This window comes from Nilaparvata lugens, chromosome 3 (assembly GCF_014356525.2).
Source record: "Nilaparvata lugens isolate BPH chromosome 3, ASM1435652v1, whole genome shotgun sequence".
Lineage (NCBI taxonomy): Eukaryota > Metazoa > Arthropoda > Insecta > Hemiptera > Delphacidae > Nilaparvata > Nilaparvata lugens.
Window position 1 is genome coordinate 91,911,140 of NC_052506.1, and position 24,731 is coordinate 91,935,870.

Sequence of the window (24,731 nt, forward strand, 5' to 3'; positions counted from 1 at the left end):
AAATATGCTTCAAAAACCATCATTTTTCAAAAAAATTTCACTGAGGGGCACCCCCCAGACCCCCCAGTACGTCCCCCCCAATGACAAACATCTATCTACGCCAATGCTCCGAACGCCTGGCACACATGCTCAGGTTTTCCAGCCCAAGTGGCATGTGCAGGTGAATCTCTTTGTTAAACCCTAATGTGAATGTCTTCCCTAAATACGAGTTTTTACAAATTATTTTTGAATTATTTTCAACTCAAAATCTTAGGGGATTTGAATGGTTGTCCCCTCCCTGTGGGAGCCTATAGGTTTCAACATGGTGGAGCGGCGAAGGTAGCTTGACAATTGAGTGTTGTGTTTAATGCATGTTATTAGATGGTGGCTCACATCAACTATGTGAGACATCATTCAGTTACTATGCATAACATTCAACACTCTCAATTTTGAAGCTACCTTCAATGCTACACCATGTTTTTATCCCATCTAAAATATGAAACTTTCACTAGAAAGTAAAGTATAGGTGTCGTCAAACATGAATGATACCAATATATTTTCAAACGCAATGATTTTTATTCCTTCTTAAGACATAATTATCACAAATAATAAAAATTAGAACATACTAGGAACAAAATAAAAAACCATATACTTTCCTAAACAGCATAACCAATACTATCACGATAATTATTCACAATAAGGCCTCAATCATGAGATACAAAAAATATCAAGCAAATATAAACATTTTGAAGCATGAAAATAACTTGAATTTAAGCTTTTTAGACATTCAGTTCAAACATTATCTGCTTAGAAACATTTTCAGGAAAGTTTACAGCTTTTTAAAACATCAATTGGTGCATTTTCACAACATTGCTCCTATTTTTATTTTATGATAAAAACTCTATTAACAATGAAATTAATTGAATTCATGAATATAATCATTAAAAATTCCAAATAGTCCTTTAAAATAGTTTATTTTTAAATTCAATGGAACCATGGACCTGTACCGTGACTAAATGTAGAATTAACATTTTATGTGTTTTATTTAATAAATATAGATTATTTTAATTATTCACGAAACAGCATTAAGAGAATTCACCCAAATAGGTAGGCTACACTATAATGATGATGTACCTTCAAGAATACGGTTTACCCTGATTCAATTTATATCTTATACTCGGTCACTTGAGAAATCGAATGGGAGCTAGAAATATAGCATATTTTAATCCAATATACCAAAAATCCGTTTTTAATGTATCATACATAACTTTGATTGGGTTCGACCATATTCATTACTATACCAAGTTTATGACAAATTTAGATGATAACTATAAAAATTTGGTGAATCCTTCATATTTTAAATTTAAACCAAAGATTTTTCATCAACATCTAGCACACAAATTCACAAGTAATACGTTTTTAACGATGATTTATAGTGTGCAATTGATAGCAGTGTGCATTTTTCATTTCCGCTGTAAACTTTCTGAAAAAACACAATCTTCCAGCTGCAATGAAGAATTTCTAACGTAAATCTAAATCCTTGACTGGACACTGGTGAGTTAAAACATCAATATGTAAACTACTCACATTGTGAATGTGGAATACTTACTAATTCATATGCGTATGAAAGTATTATTATCATTATTTGGTAACAAATAAAAACTCTATCAATTATAAAAAGTGAATTACAAAATACTACTCTATGATACATAGTCTATGATAAATTTACATAAATAACAAGCAGAACACGAATAAGAAAAATGAATGGCACCACATTTCATGAAACAATGAAGACGTAATGTGCAATTCGATCCAAATTACGTATTTAAAATTTATTTCAATCAAAGACGATTCCCTTTTTAAATTCTCATATTAAAATGTATATAACACATATTATTTATTATTGATGGTTTAAAAAATCTAAAGATGGTAGCAATAATGACTAAAAATATGTCATGATTTGATTTAAATTATCACGAGTTTCATTAAATTAGATCAATTTAAAAGGTTTATGTAAATGCCTGACAATACCATAGTTTCAAATCTTAATGCTATAAAATATTAACTATTATTTTAAAATTATAAGTCACAACAGGCTTGATTAAGTCTTGAAAATTGGTTAAGAGATAATTATTTTATACAAAAACTAGAAATGAACAAATACAAGACGACACTGCTACAAACTTTGTAAAGTCAGGCAAATATAAACATAAGACAGACAACATATAAAAGAATCATCTCTGAAACCAGAGCATCATAGAATTCCGAACTATTTTTATGATTTATTTACAGCGATAGTTTTGATAAGAGTTATTTATCTAGTCGAAAAAGAATATAATCGCATAAAATGGGAGTGTCGTGATTGCCAATTCTGTAACTGTTGCTGTTGTAATTGATTAGCACCAACTGGATAAACAAAAGTTGGTAAATCAAAGTTGATTTCCTAAACGTTTTTATAAGTGTCAGAAGAAAAAAATATTTTTGATTTAAATAATGACCAAGCTTAAAATAACAATTTGATAACTATAGAATAACAACAATTTTATGATATTTATTACCTAACTAACAAGGACATGTTAGCTGATGCAATATTTTGCGGATAGAGGGTCTGGAGCATATAATCTTGAGTTTTTATTGCTTATTGCTTCACAAAAAAACAATAATCATACATCACGACCGATTCACAGAACAAGAAAAAAAATCATTGACTTCCCACACTTCTATTACAAAAAAATCAAATAAATTATGACGGAATAAATAGAAATAAATAATAATACATTAAAGCACAATTCACTGAGCAACATATTGCAGACGACGATACGGTGACTGTTGACAACACAATGATCATACTTATTCAATAAACACTCCAATAAATTGTGGAAGTAACAACAAAAACATGAGATTTTATGTGCATCATAATGAAAAGGTAACAGCGAGTAATAATTAACTATGTACAAATTTATCCGCGAAGGTAAGATAAAGAAAGTAGACAGAAATAAAGAGGGCAAACTCAGTTTCCAAAGTTTATAGTTTTTTATAAAAAAAACTCCATAATGGTTTTAGAAGAGCAATCTTCCAAAAACTCAACTTTTAATATGATGGTTGACTTTGAATTTTCACTTTTCCAAAGAAGTAATAATAAATTCATAAATCACGAAATTTAAAGCTTTCAAATAAAACTGACTGTACAGCAGAATTGCCTCATATTGATACGTTTTAAAAAATCACAGGAATTTGATTGCTCAAGTTCTTGTATTTCAAATGGAATAAGCATCTATAGTATTAGATAATTATCATAGAATAACGATTCTTATCATTGAAATTCAAGTGTAATTCTTACAATGAGAATTGCAAGATAGTTTCAAATTCTAAAGAATAGAGATCCATCTACTAAGTAGATATATCTAATTAAAACTGTCAGATTGTTGTTGGACTAATTCAGTATTTCTATTTAGAGTACCATATTTAATTTTACCAGTACTTTGAGAGCACACCACTACCTAACCAATGTTGAATAACTGGAGCGGAGTTTTAGGCTCGATTGGTCTTCTTTGGATTCCGATATAGGTCTAGAATACTCCTTCTATACTCCATACTTCTCCTCATATTCAGGCAGTGATCTTCGGCATCTGCGATGGAAAAATAGTTTTGAAATTGGATTTTGTGAAGAGTGTACTCTCAGGCTCAACTTACACTTACGCGACTCCGGTCGAGAAGAGACTCGACTCTAGTTGAGAGCATGTGTTTTCAAATGGTGACGTCGCAGAGACTAGAATCAACTAGTCTGAGTGTAACCATTTGAAAATACATCCACTCGACTAGAGTCGAGTCTCTTCTAAGTGTGATGTGAGCCTAACAGTCGCGACATCAATTCAAGATTAATGTAAAACAGTCAAATCATGCATTCTGTTTGTAACAAATGGCTACAGTTTACATAGAATGTAATTGAAAAGATTTCATTGGATGAAGTATGTAAATAATTTAGCAGAGCAGCAGGGCAATTGCTTTCTCAAATTTCAGAAAATATTTCAACTTTATATTTCAATATTTAAACCAATTGCGTGAGTCTAAAAAACACATTACTTAGAAGCATAACGTTTCTTACTAAAAAAGATGATGGAGACCAGGTAAACAAAAAGGATGGTTTCTTGATTCATTCTGAACTGCGATGTATGAACATACGGTTTTCATGTTTTATACATTATATGTTAAAACATTAAAATCTGGTATACAAATTGGAATCGACACTTCATATAATTCTTGTTTTTACCTGTTTCCAAAAATGAAGCACGTGCTTTTGTTTTGATGTTCACTGTATGACGCAGTTATTGGGACGCTGAGGAATTCCAGCACGACTGAGATCCTCCTCGATTTTATCGTCATCCTCAATCCTACAAAACATTTATATTATAAACATATATAAAGTACATACATCCATTTATAATTTCTAGGTTTACGTAGATAGATGTCGATTGTGATACAGAAACTTTATTAATTTAAACGATTCTGAGTAATCAATATCAAGGCAACTTTTGACTAAAGAGCACAACCAGATACATGAATACCAACTATAGTTGGTACTATTAACACTGCCATCTTTGTATGTATTATCATGCTTGACTTCAGTGAAGAAAACTGAAAATGAATATGATTTTAACTCTAGTATTCACTAACATAACACTAGAAATAGGAGTAATATAAGAATCGAGTATTGTCAATTTACAAGTTCTCAAAAAACTGGCAATACATGTCAATAAAACTTTATAACGCTTTGCCTGAAAATATCAACAGAATGAGCTTTAATAGTTACTGTAAATATTTAAAAAAGTACTGGTCAATGAATGTTTATATAAAGTTGACGATTTCTTTGTAATAGATTTTTAAACTGACGTTTTCTGTGTTATTAATGCCGTTGCTGTAGCATTTTAATGTTGTGTGACGATAAATGATTTGATTTAGTTTAGTGAAAAGTATACAAAATACACTTAGTTGTAGAATAATGATGCCATACAAATCACAGAAAGTTACGATTGTTTCTTTCATCAATGCCTGCCTATTCAAGTACTGTACAGATTCGTATTTTGTTGATGAGAAATCTATTATTTATAAATATTATGTTTTGAATAATGCCTTGCAACTGTTACTTTCTCTTGCTGCTCACTTGATTGCTAGGTTTTGTTATAGTAGATTTTGAAAAGCTAAGTAACAGTGATTGTGGCATTTCGAGCCCAGTTTGAAGTAAAATTTTTTTGAGAAGGATGGGTTTCAAGTTTCAACGTAAACATCACTGTGCTCATAATTTTGTATGATAAAAAAATGTCATTTGCAAGAAAATTAGGATGATTTGAGTGACCCTGGGGTTTGAAGCTTATGCGATTTTTCCTGAAAGACTACATTAAAGAATTTGTTGTTTCTAATAGCAAATGATATTCATAACTTTACTGAATTTGAAAAGAATATTAAACAATCTTATATTAACTAAAGACACTGCTTTCTCACGTTTTAAAAAAACTTATCATGCAATCTTGATTCAATCATATCATCTTACACCATTGAGTGACAAGATATCAAGGGATATCCTAATTTACCACTGAGAAAAAAATAGTTCTCAACTGAGAATCAAATAGATCACTTACGCCTTTTCTTGTGAATCGAGGTGATGGACCAACTCATCTCGTTTATTCACAATATTCACGAGTTCTGATAGAAGCAAATTCTCTCTCAACCTCTGCTCATCTGTTTTTTGCCAGTCTATAAAAACAAGAAAAATCACTGAATATCAATCGAGAATAGAAACACTGCACAATGCATATTTTAGAAATACAAAACATAACAACACAACATAATGCATGTTTTGAAATAATGAAAATTGTTCCTCAGTTATACAGAGTGTTTCAGAAGTGGAAGTGTCGAACATTTTAGGGTATTGTTCCTGGATGATAGGTGACTACAAATGTCGTATTTGAAGTTTCCTAAACTCTGCGGTTAATTTTTTATTTTATTTTTTCAAGTTGAGTCTTTATAGCATAAATATTCATGCCAAATTCCAGATTAATACAACATTTCGTTCTTGAGATAAACATTCCCAAGTGAAAAAACAAAATGGCAGCTGTAATCTGTAAGGATAACCGCTGAGTTTTGGACACTTGAAATACGACATTTGTAGTACCCTATCATCCAGGAACAATACCCTAGACTGTTCGACACTACTTCTGAAACACTCTGTATATGAGAATTGTTGTAATACTACCAGTTAAAGTTAACTCTTATGATACAAGTAATACCGCAAACTTTACTCTTATAATAATTATAACACTATTTTATCCATGAATAAAACAATAATTGTTGTAGTGAATGGGAAAGTCTTTCATTTTTAAAATTGCTGTTGATAAAGATCGGATGCATTTTCAAAATCTCATTCTGTCAATATTACTGTGCAGTGGGAGCGGTAGAAAAATATGGATCCAACAGTCCAGGGTTAGAAAATAGTACCGGTACAATATGGTAACCAAGGATACATTCTTGCAGGTGATCTGGAATTCATCAATCAAGTATTGAAGTACGATCTGAGAAATTCTTGTTTGGAAATGTTGAAGTTTTTCAGCGGAATCGAGAAAGAAAAGTGATAAAACAGGGCACACAAATTGTATGTAACCCATTGATAAATGTATAATCAGAATAAGTTTATAAGTATTGAAAGAAGTCAATAATGTATGTAACCCATTGATAAAGTGCATAATCAAAATAAGTTTATAAGTATAGAAGTCAATAATACATTTGGTTTAATGAGCGGATAGTTTACCTTCCATTGCGAGAATACTTCTTAATTCTCTTGTTAGAAGTTCAAATCTCCTTTCCAAATCATCCTCTTTCTCTCTAAAAAAATCATATAAAAGTTTCGAGCTTAGAAATGTTATGACATTTTGTAAAGTTTCAATTCGAGTAATAATATGAATATGGATGCCACTTCTTATTGAAGAGGAATTTTCAACCAAACAGATAATTTATTTAGCACATCAGTCACATAAAAAGATGTCGATCAATGACAAAGGATAATTATCAGGGGCCTATTACAAGTTAAAATACAAACTAATAATATAATTCATAGTAAGCTGGTTATTAGAATAATAAGTTACAAAAGTAGTAGCACAGAATACATACAGAATGGAAAGTATCAATCCAACCAATGCATTTTACGTGACGCCAAGAGTTGAGTGCACCAAGACATCAGTCTTGACTAATGACTTGACAAGATGACTGCGCCATCTTGTTGGAAATTAAAATTACCGCTACTATTACAATGCTAGACTTTCTTTCAAGATGGCGGATTTTGGCGTCAGGATCCTACCCGACTTTCCATTCTGTATGTATTCTGTGGTAGTACCTTGTATTTTCTCTTGCAACAGGGCCCAGGTATTTCAGAAGCGTTTCCAAGCTTTCCAGTGTTCCTAGAATCTTTAATGGAATTGGAAAACCATAGAATGCAAAGGGTGGATCTAATCATTGATAATCCATTATTTTCAGTATATATTGTAATCAATATAAATAAAAATATAAACCTGAGTACGCTTTTTAAATTATTTCGTCACATGTTTCGGCTACTAATGCCATTATCAAGTAAATAATTTAAAAAGGGTACTCATATTTATATTCAAAAGTATTTCAATTTCCATTGCAGTAAATAAGGAGTTGGAGACAGAATGTAAGAGTGAATTATCATTATTATTTGGAGTAATAAACCTTTCTAGCTGCTAATAATATAACTATATGAGTACTAAGTGCATAAATTTAATGAATAATAAGATTGTCTATTTGAGCTTACAGGATGTTGAGTTGCATTTGGCGTCGAAGTAGAGCATTCTTCTTATTCACCAATGTGAACCACATCACCATCAATTCTTCTTCTCGTTCTCGTTCATTACCACCTCGAATAATGAAAAAAATTGAAAGTTATTTCAGAATTAATCCATTGAAATTACTTATTTTTTAATTGGATTAATATTTTTCTATTACTGTATTTTAAAAATAAATTGGAATAGAATACCTACCAAATAACTCAATGTCTGTTGTTTTGAGATTCAGATCGTTGTATAACAGATTTTTAAATTAGCCGCCATTTCAGATTTGTATAAAAATAAAAATCTGATCTCAGTTATGAGAGCAAATTTTTGAATCAAGATTTATTTGACATTAAATTGATTATTTTATCAAGGAAATGATAATTATTATTAGATTAAATTTAATGGGATGAATTGAGTAACAGCTGTGTACAGTCAGTGGCAAAATGGAGAGATTTGGCAACGTTTTTCTCTTTCTTCATTGCCATTATAACGTGAACCTCACTATAGTATAAGAGACTTACTAATAGCAATAATATCATGAATATAATAAATTGGTAAATATTAGTATCCTGTTATATCCAGGTGTATTACGAAAGTATTTTGGTTATGTAGTGACTTCTTGTATTCGAAAAAAATGAGTACAAGACAGCAGACATGCGGTTTGCTAACTTTATTATCATTTGACATAATTTATATAGATAGCTCTGAATCTTGAAGTGGATTTCACTTGATTGAGTTGAATTCAATAATCAAGTTTCTAGGTCAGTTTTTCAATAGTTTTTGAAAAATATTTTGAACTTACCAACTTCCATAACTTTCCGCAATTCTTTTTCAAGTACTGCTGCTCTTTTGTCAATTTGTTTCTGTTCTCTTTCTAAAGCTTCCAGTTCATTTTGAATGTAGTTGACATCCTTCAGCTCATTGGCCTTTAAATGAAACACAATTATTAGTTGTTGATTATACTGGCATTTCATATTAGTAAATGGACTGGCAAAAAGGAAATAATTCTTTTCTATTTTATACTGTAAAATCGAACTGATTTCGTATTATAAAGCTGGATACTACAAATCAGTGTCAGTGTGCGTGTCCGTTCAACAGTGAAGATATTATTCTCATGTGTTTATTGGGACTAATAAACTAATACACTCTAATAGGACTATTCTCACTCAGCCCGACCTAGCGAGTATGAATAGTCCAATTATAACTCAGAGGATTAATATTTTCACTGTACCTGACACGTAAACTGATACTGACAGGTAAGAATCCAGCGACCAAGCTGGAGTAGATAGCATAAACAGAGTGAGTCATATGGGAACCCTTCAATAAATTGGAGGCTGTTGTGGATATAATACTGTAACTATCAGGATAAGTTAATGGTCAAACACTCTACCTTTTGACATACAACTGAATTTCAACCCCTCATAAGGGGGTGACTTAGGGGTTGTAACTCGAATATTTTAAATGTAAACACCCATTGTGTGCTACATCATTTTAAAGGCCTTCTAAAAACAAGAAAGATGGCATCGACAAAAATGTTCTATGATTCTTGTATCCAAAATGGCGGCTGATTGAACTTTATCAATTATTTCTTTAAAAACTAAAACTTGAATCATATTGGATGCAAGTATCATAGAAATTTTAATTTATGTCATCTTTCTCGTTTTGAAAAGGCCTTTAAAATTATCAAACAATGGGTGTTTACATTCAAAATATTTCAGTTACAACCCCTCATTTCATTAAAATCTAAAACTTCAATCAGCCGCCATTTTGGATACAAGTATCATAGAACATTTTTATCGATGCCATATTTCTTGTTACTTTCCTTGCCCTATTACCATAGGTAAGGAAAGTATTGCTTTCCAAAAAAATTTAAGGTACCCTAATTTCATGTTTTCTATACGTTTCAAGGTCCCTTGAGTCCAAAAACATGATTTTTGGGTGTTGGTCTGTGTGTGTGTATGTGTGTGTGTGTGTATGTGTGTGTGTGTGTGTATGTGTGTGTGTGTGTGTGTGTGTGTGTGTGTGTGTGTGTGTGTGTGTGTGTGTGTGTGTGTGTGTGTGTGTGTGTGTGTGTGTGTGTTGTGTGTGTGTGTGTGTGTATGTGTGTGTGTGTGTGTGTGTGGTGTGTGTGTGTGTGGTGTGTGTGTGTGTGTTGTGTGTGTGTGTGTGTGTGTGTGTGTATATGTGTGTGTGTATGTGTGTATGTCTGTGAACACGATAACTCCATTCCTAATTAACCGATTGACTTGAAATTTTAAACTTAAGGTCCTTATACCTTGAGGATCCGACAAAAAGAAATTCAATAAAATTCAATCCAAGATGGCGGAAAAAATGGCGGATAATTACTAAAAAACCATGTTTTTCACGTTTTTCTCGAAAACGGCTCTAACGATTTTTTTAAAATTTATACCATGGATAGCTATTTATAAGCCCTATCAACTGGCATAAGTCTCATCTCTGGGAAAATTTCAGTAGATCCGTAATATTCTTGAGAAAAATGGCGGATAATGACTAAAAATCCATGTTTTTCACGGTTTTCTCGAAAACGGCTCTAACGATTTTCTTCAAATCCATACCATAGATAGATATTCATAAGCACTATCAACTGGCATGAGTCTCATTTCTGGGAAAATTCCATGAGCTCCGTAATATTCTTGAGAAAAATGGCGGATAGTGACTAAAAAAACCGTTTTTCACGATTTTCTCAAAAATAACTCGACCAACTTTTTTTTTAAATTCATACCCTGTATAGTTATTTATCAGCTCTATCAACTGGCATAAGTCTCCTTTCTGGGAAACCAATGGAGGGTCCACCCCATCCTTGGGAAATGGACTTAGTAACCTCCTTCTCGTGCATGAGGTAGGAAGGTAGCGCAGTTCATAAAAAGAACACATGGTCGAGATATTTCATCTGTAGAACAACTGTTTTGACGACTTTAAAAAAATGACGACTGAAAAAAAATAATCGAATTTTACAATTCACACAAAGAAAAAGTACTCTGAAAACAATTATATATACACATATACTGACAGAAGTCTGATCGTAGTTTCAAATATGAGCAAGGAAAGTTGTGTGAGTGTACCACACAAGATTTTTTTTAGAAGGCCTTTAAAATGATGTAGCACACAATGGGTGTTTACATTTAAAATATTCGAGTTACAACCCCTAAGTCACCCCCTTATGAGGGGTTGAAATTCAGTTGTATGTCAAAAGGTAGAGTATTTGACCAATAACTTATCCTGATAGTTACAGTATTATATCCACAACAGTCTCCAATTTATTGAAGGGTTCCTATACATATGACTCACTCTGTATAGTGAGATGAATAATATTTAAATTGTTTTGTATTCTAGTTTGATTGAATAATTCATGGTTGACAAAAAAATGATCCTTTTTTGAGAGAAAAGTAAGAGCTAAGATCGACTTACATCGTTATCTGGAGAGATGCGATCCATGAGCGGTTTGAAAGAGTGTAGAGGTGACGAAGCTTTCTTGTGGCGTGGACTGTTCTCTTCGCTCGCCCACGATATATTTCCATTTTTCTCATTCTGCAATAGAAATTATTCCACAATAATACTGAGTATATGGAGAACCTACATGGATAAAAGAATAAAACTTAATTCAAATAAGTTACATACATTTTATGGAGTCGTCTTCTTGCCTACAATAATTTTATAGAGTACAAGTAAATTTTATGGAGTAATCAAAAAGTGCACATCAAAAAGTGCATAAAATTATGAAATGGAGTACGGTCAAGTATTATATGGAAAGAACTGGATATCGTCAAAATCAGTAATTTATTGAACCCATTTGGGATACTATTTTCGATTGATTAACCTTTATCAATCGTTATTAAACATTGTTTTCATTCAATATGGATATTTACCACAACAACACAGAAAGTCAAGCATTGTTCTGAATTAAGTTAACAAGAACTATGAGAAAGATGATTATGAGATTTCAGATGAAAAAACACTGGGATGCCAGTTTTATAACTCATGAATTGATAATTATTTTCATGTTGTTATTCGATTGATAGGTTGAATTGGAACCGTTTTGTGCTTGAAACATTATATGATATTATTATCATTATTGGGAAAACTTATGTGTATTATGTGTATGAATTAGATGTGTGAGGTTTTACCTTGGGTGTTGGTAGTGTGCGGGAGGGTGAATTGCGATTGAATGTGTTGTTCTGCTCGTCGACTCCATCCGGAGTTTGTCCGTCTACCGGGGTGTTGTCTCCATCTGAAACAAATGCAAAGGTAAAACAATTTCATAAGAGAATTATTGCTATAGGCAACTTGGATATTATACTCCCAGAAACAAAGTGATTACAAACCATTTTCATAGGTTTAAACATAATGAACAATTCATTTCTTGAAGAAAAGAGGAAATTCCATATTGGTTAATGATTGATCAACGTTATTCATCATTGCATTTATACAATACTAGATTGCCCGGCGAACTTCGTACCGCCAAAAAGTCAATGTATCTCATGTCACACTTAACTTTATTTGGTGATTCATGAATTTTATCTGCAATCAATATTTTCATTTACATCTCAATACGGACTTTCTATGTGCTTAAAACTACCGCTTTAATACCAGTAAACAATTTTATCACAGAGTGATGTGTTTGGATGCTAAATCATATTATCACAACATGATCTTCCCGTTCTACGTTAGCCGCTCGGCTGAAAATTTCAAAACAGGTCTGTAAAATGGATTAATATATAATAATTATTAGCCCCCCTATAAAAATTTCTGGTCAGAAACAATCCCCAATATTTACTCAAAGTTTCATGCCGCTCTGTCAAGTAGTTTTCAAGTCTATAGGGAACAAACAAACTAACTAACACACAAACATACATTTTCATATATACAGATAAATAGTGCCAATAAAATAATCATTTACAATAATCAGTTGAGAAAGTCTTGCATTGAATATTAACTAATTGAAATTAAATGTCTTATTCAAAAGTGGTGAAGAAGTTTTCCGCAAATTTCTTCTGTCACATTAAATTCCAGTTAACAAGTGTATCTTGACCCAATAAATTGTTGAATTCTGAGCTTCACATACAAAACATTTCATTGTAAGTGTTTTGTAATCACTTTATTTCTGGGAGTTTAAGCATATAAATGAGTGGATATTAGTGGTTGAATAGATCCAGCTTCCATTTATTTTTATCTTACTTTACCACTTTTAATTTCAAAAACCTTATTGGAATCAACAGTTTCCACTAATGCACTTTTGTTTATTTTAACCTTTTTTATGAATATTGTTTTTAATATGTTTATGTTAATTTTTTTACCTGATCTGCACAGAAGTCTATAAAAGTTTTATCATAATTAAATTCTAAATGAACTAATGAGAGAAGCGAAAGACGTCTTCAATCAGCAATCAATCACGGTTTAATTTCATAAAATGTTTATGCAACCGAACCTGTCCTGTTTATCATACAACCTTGTAACCTGTATAACTATTGTCAATGCTGACCATGTATAGCCTATGACCTGCACAAATTAATTATTATTGAAATTATAAGTTGTACTCTATGATTTCTACAAAAGTTTTTAGAGGATACATTTTCCATAATAGGCAGACTCACTTACAAACTAACAGCATTTCTTGTAAATAAAATAAATTTATGCTTCCCATTAAATTGTCTTTTTTCGTTAGGGCTACTCTTGAATAGAAATAAAAATAAAAATCTAAGAACCCGTTTTTAGAATTGTTTACTCATAACATGTTTCGGCTATGACGCCATTATCAAGTGATTGAAAAATATTGTTATTAAACAATTTAAAAAAAAGGGTACTTGATTTTTATCGTTATTTCTGTTTCCCATTAAACTAATCCTACTAGTTTGGAGTAAATCTCTCTGTAGCACATGATATGAACGGGTTGAGGCAGATTCCCACATATCAGTGAATTCCCACGAGTTTGAATGGGACTATTCCCACTCAGCCCTGCTTAGCGACTATTAAATAGTCCCATTAGCCTGTATAGCAATGATATTCTCACTGTATAGAATACGTTCCCTGATGCTGATAATTATGTGGGAATCTGTCTTTAATGTGAGCGGAAAAGAGGGAAACTTACAAGGTGAGATTTGAGTGGGTGAAGTTTAGCGAGTATGAATAGTCCCATTATAACTTATGGGAATTATATTCTCACCCAATAAGAGACTGATACTGATATGATACTGACTATTCTCACTAATACTGATATGTGAGAATCTGACAATAATTTATTCAATTCACAATTCACAATACAAAACACAAGATACATTTACATAGACAACATATCTAAAAACAAATTTGTGAATATTTTCCCAAAAAACGGATCTATGTGTGGGGAATAAGTAAAAGTACAAGAAGTAGCCTATAATAAAATAATAATAATAAGTATAATATATATATATTTATATATGAATGATAATAATAATACCAAAGAAAAATCCTATCAGTAAGGATTCTAAGTCCTATCCTAACGCTTAATAGATTAAAAGAAAAGGAAAACGAAAGAAGAAGGAAGAAAATCAGCAATAGATGCAGATGTGAGAGATTGTTAGATGGCAATGAATGGTGACAAAAGATTTCTCGGTATTGAGAAAGGCAACAAATGAGATGATGAAGATCCAAGCTATTCGATCATTATGAATATGACAAAAAAGCGAATTCGGAGACATGGTAACGGTCGTCCAACTGAAATAAAACGTAGTTTTCAGGCCTAAGTCAGCCTAAAGAAAATGTTCCGATCAACCCAACTCTGTATATCTGAGAGCAACGATTCGGTCTGTAAACAAAGCCTATTGGTATTTTGTTGATTAAGTAATTACAATAGTACGGAAGTAGATGTCTGCATATAGTGAGTTTTGTGAAGTGTATGTTAAATCTATTTGTGTTATTTGCTCGAATGTTGTAGGGAGTTGTGTGGGTCGTAAATAAATTGTTATTTTTATTCAAGTACAGAATTACACTTTTAATGTAAGTCTGTCTTAGAGTTGAAACCTTTAATTCTAGGAAAATTTCTCTAGTTGAGTAAATTCGTGGTCTTCCCAGGGCCGTTCTTATCATTTATGCTTTTTTAAGATACAAAGCTTTTTTACATGAGAATCGAAAGCAGCACCCCACACCTCTATAATATATTGGAGTAATGAATGTGCATATGAGAAATAAATTTTCCTAGTAATATCATAGAGAAACGATAGCATAGATATCCCATGATATATGGCGTTTATGTCGCAAGTTTTACTGTTATCCCAAGCCGATAGTTCACATAGTTCTTTCCTATGCAGCTATGTGACGCTGGTAGTCTCTCAAATTGTGCCGTTCATACACTATCACCCCAACAAAACAGTAAAAATTGACAATAATCGACAGTAATCGGCTTGAGATAACAGTAAAAGTTTAACATAAATTCCCTATACCATGGGATATCTACTTACGCTATTGTTTCTCTTTGGTAATATCTATATTTCTTATTCTATTTATTTTGTAGAAGATATGGATCAAATACTTTAACACTAATAATGTGATGAGGAGAATAAAGAGAATAAAGGAATGCTTACAGGGTGAAGTTTGAGTGGGAGAAGTGACGACTCCCATGCGCGCCTCAGCAATCAGCTTTCTCGCTCTCTCACGCAGCTGAGCCTGTCGCTCTTCTTCCACCTGTTAAACAACACAACATCAACATCAATCAACAGAATCCCTTTGGAAAAATCAAATCCAACAATATCAAAAAATCAGTATGAAAAAATCAAATCAAACAAGCGCACACTAACCTTGCACTGATCAATTGTAAAACATCGAACGTAAATACTATGAACATAGTAGTATAGTCAGGTCCACGTTATAAGGGCAGTGGAGAAAGATAGCAGAAAAACGTTGCTGATACTCTGTTTTGTCAATGCCTTCTATAGACGGTAGCTGATACAGGTTTATTGATGTAATATCAACTGTTTATTCTCGTTTAAAATGAGCAACTTTATTTTATTAAGCAAGAAATTATATTTTTCAATAACTTCATAATGAATTTTCATAATTAAGATGGAATATTTTGATATTTAATTATTAATTCTACATTGTTAGAAGACGATCTGGCAACTGAGCAAAGCGAGAAAGAGATAGCGCTATCCGCTTTGTTGAATGATAGACAAGGAAAGCAATACCATTGCTAATTAAAGACTAGCATTATAACGTGGACCTGACTATAATAGTTTTGTACATGAGGTATATTTTCAGTTTCATATATATCAATATATTTTTGAGTAAAGTATTGAAAATAATAGTGATTATTTATTCTTGGGGTACTTGAAAGTAGCAGAAAGTCGAATTTTTTGGGCACTTGATAATGGGATGAGTACCTGAAACCGGTTGTGACAGAAAAGAGGATAAAAATAGTAACCTGTGCACTACTGAATTGATCTCTTGAATTCCTTGACATAATCTTGAAAAATTCTTTCTGATATATTCTTGATAAATCAAATATTCTAAATGTAATACTCATTTGAATACTTTTATGAAAAATGTTTTATTTTTGGTTTTTGTGATATTAAAAACTTTTCAACTAATTGACTACTCAGATGCTATTTGTACGTGATTATTATTTATGTTACCCTAGGTTAGTCTCATGATTTTTTAATATTGAATACAAGAGATTTCGATAATTACAATAATGTTACTAGTTTTGGATACGAATATGCAATTTTTTCTGAGAGCAACAAAAAGTTTCAATTTATTATTGTGCTGCTAAAAATCAACTATACAACTAGATGATAAATCTACAGAGTTGAACAAATGTTGAAAAACTATGAATGAACATTAGAAAATTATTTCAAGTGTGATGAATGTGTGTAAACGTTATCTGCCCATGGACTATTAAAAGAATGATAGTAACTGCATTCAGAACCTTATAACATGCTATATGCATTGCAAAATGTAGTTTTGAATAAAAGGTTGATATAAAAAGTAAATTAATAGTCCCAAGTAATTCTAGGGTTTAGAACATGCAGTGTGTTGTTGAATTATTTCAGAAATTCATTAACTTTATTACTTACAATCTCCAAGTTGGTTAATTCAATTTAAATCCTGAACTTACACTCTTAACTGAGAAGTAAGTATAATTATTTTAGAATGTGAACGGATGTTTATGCAAATAGAACAAGCTGCTTTCTAAAGTTGCGTTAAAAGGGTGAATAATATACCAGAATATGATCAAAAAGTTGATGAAAGCAGTGTGGATATAATTTAATAATAGTACAAAATATGTATTTAAAAAATTGAGATTAATGATAGAAATATATCATTTTTATGATTGGATGATAAATACTATCTAATGGCACAGAAGATATGTTGAGGCTCGTCTACCACAACGATTAGTTCAGCTAACGATACATTTTCTAACGCTAAATTAAATTTATTATCAGAAATCTGTAACAATCAAAATCATTATTTAATGGCAATATTAGTTTTCCTTTGAGTGCAAGGAAAACAGGGTTCACAACTGTACGAATATTTCACTTGAAATAATTGTATTAATTTAAATAAAATTACATTCTTCTAGCTCATTATTCTAAGAGCGAAATAGGAGAAAAATAGTGCCTTCAATTTACTACAGAAAAATCGTAGAATGTGGTTGAATCGACTTCTATGTGTTCTTATTATTTGGCAAGTGCTCTGATAAAACACTCACCAGTGAAGGCCAAGGAAAATTAGTTAGAATGAACGTAGAACACATTAGCTTTGTGTTGTATCATTGAAGCTCAAAATGTTGGTTCACCCCGTACTCATGTTCAGAACACTGAATGAGATAGATGAAAAGATGAAGTGAGTGGGACACCATAGAGCTTAACTATTGAAGAAAATTGTGACCATAAAAGTTTAATTCCTGTGGAACGGAATCAAGAGGATCATGAAATTCATGTAAGAAAACGTTTAATTGCTTTCATGAGTAAAGATCAACTTTTCATTTTCTTCTGCTTGTTTTGAAGCCCTAGATCGTGAGAATCTAAGTTTGGAAGAACAAAGCAAACCTATATAATACCACTGATCAATAATTATATGGAAAGGTCCTAAATTCAACATATCGCTCACCAATTTCATACTAAATTGAACCGTTATTGCACATAAATATCAGGCTATATCGCATAGTAAATAACGCACAGTTTTACACCAAGCAATGTTTTCACAGCATATAAATATGAACAACTTAGATAACTATAATAACTTTGGTGGAATACAAATTTAAGGCCGGCGCACACAGCAATATACGGACGTATGCAGAAATCCCTCCCCTGGTTATCGAATGTTGCACAGACGTGCTTCTGTCTGCGTATATCTGCTCACGTATGCGTGCAGACGTTTGATTTTTCCTCCGTCTGTCCGTATAACTCTGTCTGCTGCTGTGTGCGTTGGACTTTACTGTGGGACATTCTGATGAGCTCAGTAGGCGATATTACATACGCAAATGCTTCAATGAAATGACATATATTAAACAATATACAATATAGTCATAGAGAAAATATAGCATAAAAATATCTCATGGTATAGAGTGTTAGTGTTTCAAATTTCAATATTAACTCAAGCCGATAGTCAACGTAGCAAACAGAAAAACTTGTTCTAGACAAAACACAAAAATCTTTTGTTCGTGAAGATATGTGACGCTGGTAGTCTCTCATAGTGTGCCGTTCTTAGGCTGGCCACTAACAGTTGAACGTGCATTCACATACATTAACTCGGTGAGAGGCTTCTAACATAAAATAAACAATAAAAACCCAATAACAATGAATAAACCACTGGAAAATTACAATTTATAATGATAGAAAAATAATAATTTAAATATTTTATAGAGCAGCGAAGAAAAAATAAACAACATAAATTGGAAATACAAAAACCTAACCTCAAAGCATTTTGCTCGAAGCGTTTCGCTATGATCACAGCTGTAATGACAAAACAATGTAAGTCGTGTATGTGCATGCTCGTTCAACCGTTAGTGGCCAATCTAACACTCTCACCTGGTCAAAACAGTAGGCTATTAATAGAAAGTAGTCGACAGTAAACGGCTTTGGTTTTCAAAAAATCTGGTGTGGCGCACTCACACAACTTTCCTTGTCGTTATGAAAATTGATCACCTGACGCTAGTGTTCCCGCGCATCTCAAATCTACTATTCAAAGATCTGAGCCAGATGGTGACAGGACAATAACGCTGGAGACACACGAGGTCTGCTATCTCTTCATAGTGAATGATTTAATAGAATCAATAGTTGCCAACACTTTGCAATTGAATAATCACATTTTCTCGAACTTCGAGCTTATTTCCAATTTTAGGTGAAAATGTTACTGAACATTAATTGTAGAGATTTTCATGCTCAATCTTTTCCTCTTGATTTTTTTTGTTTACATTGTATCTGAATCCTGATGATTGGGAATCTAGAATCTAACTTTGCATGGATGGGGCGGAGCTCGCTAGAGAACACTCTAGTGTTCACGCGCATCTGAGATCAAAGATCTGAGCCAGATGGTGACAGGACAATAACGCTGGATACACACGAGATCTGCTATCTCTTCATAGTGAATGATTTAATAGAATCAACAGTTGCCAACAGTTTGCAATCGAATATCACATTTTCTCAAATTTCAAGCTTATTTTCAATTTTAGGTGAAAATGTTTCTGAACATTAATTGAAGAGATTTTCATGCTCAATCTTTTCCACTCAAAATGTTTCGTTGAAATTATATGTGAGACCTGATAATTGGAAATCTAAAATCAAACTTTGTATAGATGGGGCGGAGCTCCTGAAATTTTTACAGATATGGGACTTGTGGCAGCTTATCAATGACTATATTAGGTATAAATTCTATCGAAATCGTTGGAGCCGTTTTCGAGAAAATCGCGAAAACCCTTTTTTTGACAACATTTTCGACATTTTAGCCGTCATCTTGAATTCAATTTGATCGAAATTGTTCGTGTCGGATCCTTATATTGTAAGGACCTTAAGTTCCAAATTTCAAGTCATTCTGTTAATTGGGAGATGAGATATACGCACATACACTCATACACACACACACACAAATACAGACCAATACCAAAAAACACTTTTTTGGACTCAGGAGACCTTGAAACATATAGAAATATAGAAATTGGGGTGCCTTAATATTTTTCGGAAAGCAATACTTTCCTTACCTATGGTAATAGGGCAAGGCAAGGAAAGTAAAAATTGGCTTGAAATTTGGAACAAACTACCTATACCTAAGTATAACCTAACTCAACCTATACCTTATGCTAACTTTCCTCTATGATATAGTACAAAGAGAATAATTTACGCAAAGTTTACAGCGATTTAAGTAGTTGTTGGTATTTGTAGAATGAATGATGATATTGGTGAATGAGTACAAACCTTAGTGGGCGAGTGAAGGTTAGCAGTGGCGCTGGCAGAGGACTTGACTTCCCGTCGCGCTTGCTCCAGCAGCTGTCTCGCTCGCTCTTTCAGCTCATCATGACGATTCAGCAAACGCTAGCACACCATGCAATCAACACTACAGCAGTCAGTCACAAAACTCTAGACTTCACTATACAATTGAGCTCGTCTAGTTTTGCTAGCTTTCTATATAAGTATAATACACAGCAGCTGATCAAACTGATCAATTATTTTACATTCATCTCCAGGCATGACATAGGAAAGGTCAAAACATTCTATTGAATTGCATGAATAGAGATACAGAGCAAGAATGATGTAAAATGTAAGAGAAAAATGTGTGAGTTGATAATAATGTAAGATAAAAATCTATAACTAACTAATAGAAAGTGTCTGGCTATAATATGATTTATTGTATAGGCCTACTTCAAAACTTACATTCGGTTGTAGAGACCTGAGGCCCGTGAACAAACACCGATAATGAATAACTTATTTTTTTGGTCTCTCTATCGTATCAATCTAATTTTGTCTGTATGTTACCAGGTAAAAAATTTTAGCTGAGACGTACTGAGCAATACAATACAGAGAGACTATCAACAAAAATAGGAGCGTATCGCTTCTTTAGAATAAAAAAATGAGCTATACAATTTTCATGTTGAGAATTTAAATCAAATATATTAAGCTAGTTTGGAATCGAAATCAAAAAATCAAATATTCATAACAATGTCAGAACTTCAAAAATTGTATATAAAATACGGCTTCAAAGTTAAAGTAAGGTATAGACTTGAAGAAGAATGGAAGACAGATAAAGTTTCAAGAGGAGTTTAAAAACAATGTTCTTGTCTAATCGATTTCATAACTAGTGTATCTACAAAAATAATGCAAATGTATATAGGTAGAGAAGTCCCGTCGTAAGTGGAGACTGGAGAGGTAATCGGAGGAGGTATATTCATCTTCAACACACATACAATTTTTTCAAGTACGATTGAATGCTGTACATCTGAATAAATTATACTATTAAAATTTCAAGGCCAGAGGCGTTTGAAGCTCCAATAAGATTGTAAAGGATTTACAGCGATAGAGGCAGCGTAAAGCTAATTTGTCTATTTATAAGGGAATTGCCGTTAATTTACATTCATAAATTATTAATACACCTGATTTTTGTTGTTGTTTTTTTTACTCTGTCTCTCTTTCATTTTTGTACAATAATAGACGAACATGTGATGATAAATACCGTTTAAGTACCCATTTGGTAGGATATAAACTCAAAAAGCATACACAAATTACCTCATTTCGTAGGCTACATACTCATGAAACATATGAAACATACACCTTTTGGAGTCCCGTTTGGTCAGTCCAACCGGCAAAGTGTGTGTGGAATGTGTAATTAGCTTTATAATGTCTCCATATTTATGGAACAATAGTTTCTCAAAAGTCAGTTATTTCTAAGAAAAGCGAGGAAATTACAAGAGGTTATATTATTATCATAGCAGCGTTTTGTCGTAAACATCCTGAAGAGTTAATCTCAAAAATCGACAAATGTGGATATGATTGGACGATGAAGAATAATAACTAATGAATAATAACTTTGATTCTCATATAATAAAATAGGACTGGAATATCGATTCTCAATTTGAAAATGTACACACAGACATGAATTGTGAGTACACAGACTGTGAGTCTAAATAGTTCGGTTATTGAATGTGTAATGTAGCCGATTTATTTGACATGCATTTTCACAATCAGAGGGTACCCATTGTTTAAAAATTGAAACTGTCAACGACGGTGAAAACTCATGACGTAAAATTAGACTGAAAAAATGTATACCTCTCAAGCCAAGCGATTCCCCCATTATAAATTGTTATCATAGTTAATTAGTTAACTTTACAACTTATTACACATTCTATGAATCTCACCAATTAGTTATTCATTCTCACAAATTAACAATACCAACTTATATCCAACAATATCATACTTAAGATAACCCCAAATATCCAACCCAATAAAATAGCCCCATTAAAAAGGTAATTGACTATTTCAAACTAATAGAATCCTAAATATTCCGAAATCATCAATGAAATCCAATTTTCTTTAGAAGACATGCTTTTGAATAATATAGGCTAATCATATTCATAAAAAATGGAATTCTATTTTAAATCATAATCGTACCCCAATCTGCAGTGACTTTGGCAGAAAATTGGCCAGTACAATATATTATTATTTGAAGCTGGATAGCAAATAAAAAAATTCAATAGAAAATGAATTTATGAAATGAGCATGAATTATGTGAGATATTCATAAGAAATGCTTCAAGACAAATCACTGTGGACAAAAGCACAGAGTAAAAAGTGCAGAATGTCATGATTGAAATGGAGAGTGATCATTTGGTAGCTGGATTTTTACAAGAATGATATCTTACACGAAATGTGTACTAGCTAAGTAGTCTGTGCACAATAGCTTATAAAGTTAAGGGTAAAGGACCAAATATATAATCAAGATGCACAATCATTGTTTCTCAGATTTCAATTGTAAAGAAGCATTCTGATTATGTGAATAAGAAATAACTAAGAGAGTAAAATCGGATGAGAAATTCGATGAGCAAAATAGAAATGTTTTCGTGGGAAGCGAATGAAATTGAAACATCAAGATTGTGTTTTGGTCTACCAGACTCATAAGGGCTCGCTATCAAGGTGAATGTAGAATTAAATCAATCAAAAAAAAGTTTTGGTACAAATAAATTTCAAATAAAGTGTCTACTAAAAAATCATGAAAACGGCAAAACCACGCTTCAAATGAACATGATCAAAGTAGTTTACCTGCTGTTGATTAGAGTTCAAGGAATTCGGGAGACCAGTGGACCATCGGCTCTCGGAACTTTCCCTGCTTGAGTTGATTAGTCCCTAAAAAATTGAATACCGAGTGAAAAATTATTATTTAATTCCAGAGTATAGTTGAAAGTATTTATAGTATTTAATTCGAAAGTTTATAACAAAATGTAAATGATGCACTTCAATTCATGCTTCGTTCAAATCTATTTCAATTTTATTTAAACTTACACCGCACAAACTAAGCATGTTTGATCAATTAGGTTAAAAATTGCTGAATGTTGTACTGATTGATGATGACCCAAACATTTACTATCCCTGTAGAAATGAAAAACTGTACCATTTTTTCAACTTTATTTTATTTCTCACAACATTTTTCGACATATTATATCATTTTCAAGTGAGTAAGAGATAAAATTTAAATGTTTTGAACTCGATATGAGGAATAAAATCAAGTTTAAATGTTGAAAAAGGATACTTCGATTTTTTAATTTTCACATAAATGATACGAGTAGCCCTTACCAAGAAAGTGAATATTTACTATTCCATACATCTCTATGAGAAACATTTTAAATTAACAAATTTGAAGTATTAAGATTTAGGGCCGGTTTCCGAGCTCGGGATCTATAAGTTCTGGACTTACAGAGTCCAGGACTTAAATAAGCGCTTGGGTCTAAATCGACTTTTTGAGTTACAATTTTATCTTCTAAACTCCGGAGTCTATTGAGTTTTCGACTTATTTGAGTCCAGGGCTTTAACGCAATAAACAATAAAAAATTCACATTTTGCTGTTGTATTGTTGGCATTATAGCAAAACGAAAACAGCTGATTGCAGCGGGATAGTTCAAATTAGCCCTCCAAATTATTTTGTGAAAATACGTTTTGATTTCTTTGTAGGCCTATAATTCAAAGCAGAACCTAACCTTTTGAAAGATGAATGAATAAACATTTCATTGATCCTAACCAATGATTTTGGAATAAAAATTTCATTAGGCTATTGAGTTTAAAACGTATTTGTTTTGAAAAAAAAAATGGAATAATAATAATTTATTATTGTTATATTATTATTATTATTATTATTATTATTATTATTATTATGTTGAATATGACATTGATTAATATCATTCAGATTGGAATATAATATTCCAAGGCAATCTTTGTATTATTTTTCTTGAACATTTTCAGGTTATGCCAGTCGTAAAATAAGGTTAGTTTTTTACATATAATTCTGATACAATTTTATTCCAAAATAAACTTGCAAACTATAAATTATGAATTTAGATGGACTAATCCAAATAATTTAGGTATTCCATGACATCTATTTGGCTTTTCATCTACTCCAAAACAATAACTGAATTGTGTTAGCTCAGTCTAGAACTTAAATTTAAAACCTACCCCAGTCGAGGGTTTAAAATTAAGCTGTTTCAAGTTCTGGACTTGACGATTTTTGATAAAACCTCGACTCGGAAAGAGGCGAGAATCTAATTAAAGTCCTGGACTTATAAGCCCTTCACTCAGAAAGCGAAATTATAAACTCCAGGGTCTAACGTGATCTCTAAACTCCAGAGTCTATTTAAGTCCTCAACTACGTTAACGCTCTGACTCAGAAAGCCAATTTTCTGACTCCAGAGTTTAAAGCCAGTTAAAGTCTAGAAATTAGCTAA

The 24,731-nt window shown here is 32.1% G+C and overlaps 1 protein-coding gene across 4 annotated transcripts in view; it reads right to left on the reverse strand.

Moving 5' to 3' along the window:
• Positions 1–535: 535 nt before the first annotated feature.
• Positions 536–24,731, reverse strand: part of LOC111046219 (EH domain-binding protein 1) — a 47,319-nt gene continuing 23,123 nt past the window's right edge. For 2 of the 4 annotated variants that reach the window (XM_039425045.1, XM_039425046.1), the window contains 11 exons: positions 23,059–23,142; positions 20,225–20,341; positions 15,398–15,497; positions 11,966–12,069; positions 11,250–11,369; positions 8,623–8,746; positions 7,802–7,904; positions 6,782–6,855; positions 5,616–5,730; positions 4,250–4,370; positions 536–3,608 (listed from right to left, as the gene is read on the reverse strand). In XM_039425045.1, coding sequence (XP_039280979.1) covers positions 4,289–4,370; positions 5,616–5,730; positions 6,782–6,855; positions 7,802–7,904; positions 8,623–8,746; positions 11,250–11,369; positions 11,966–12,069; positions 15,398–15,497; positions 20,225–20,341; positions 23,059–23,142 — 1,023 coding nt within the window. In that variant the 3' untranslated portion in view covers positions 536–3,608; positions 4,250–4,288. The remainder of the gene's footprint in view (positions 3,609–4,249; positions 4,371–5,615; positions 5,731–6,781; positions 6,856–7,801; positions 7,905–8,622; positions 8,747–11,249; positions 11,370–11,965; positions 12,070–15,397; positions 15,498–20,224; positions 20,342–23,058; positions 23,143–24,731) is intronic. The other 2 variants (XM_039425047.1, XM_039425048.1) reach the window with 1 other exon arrangement.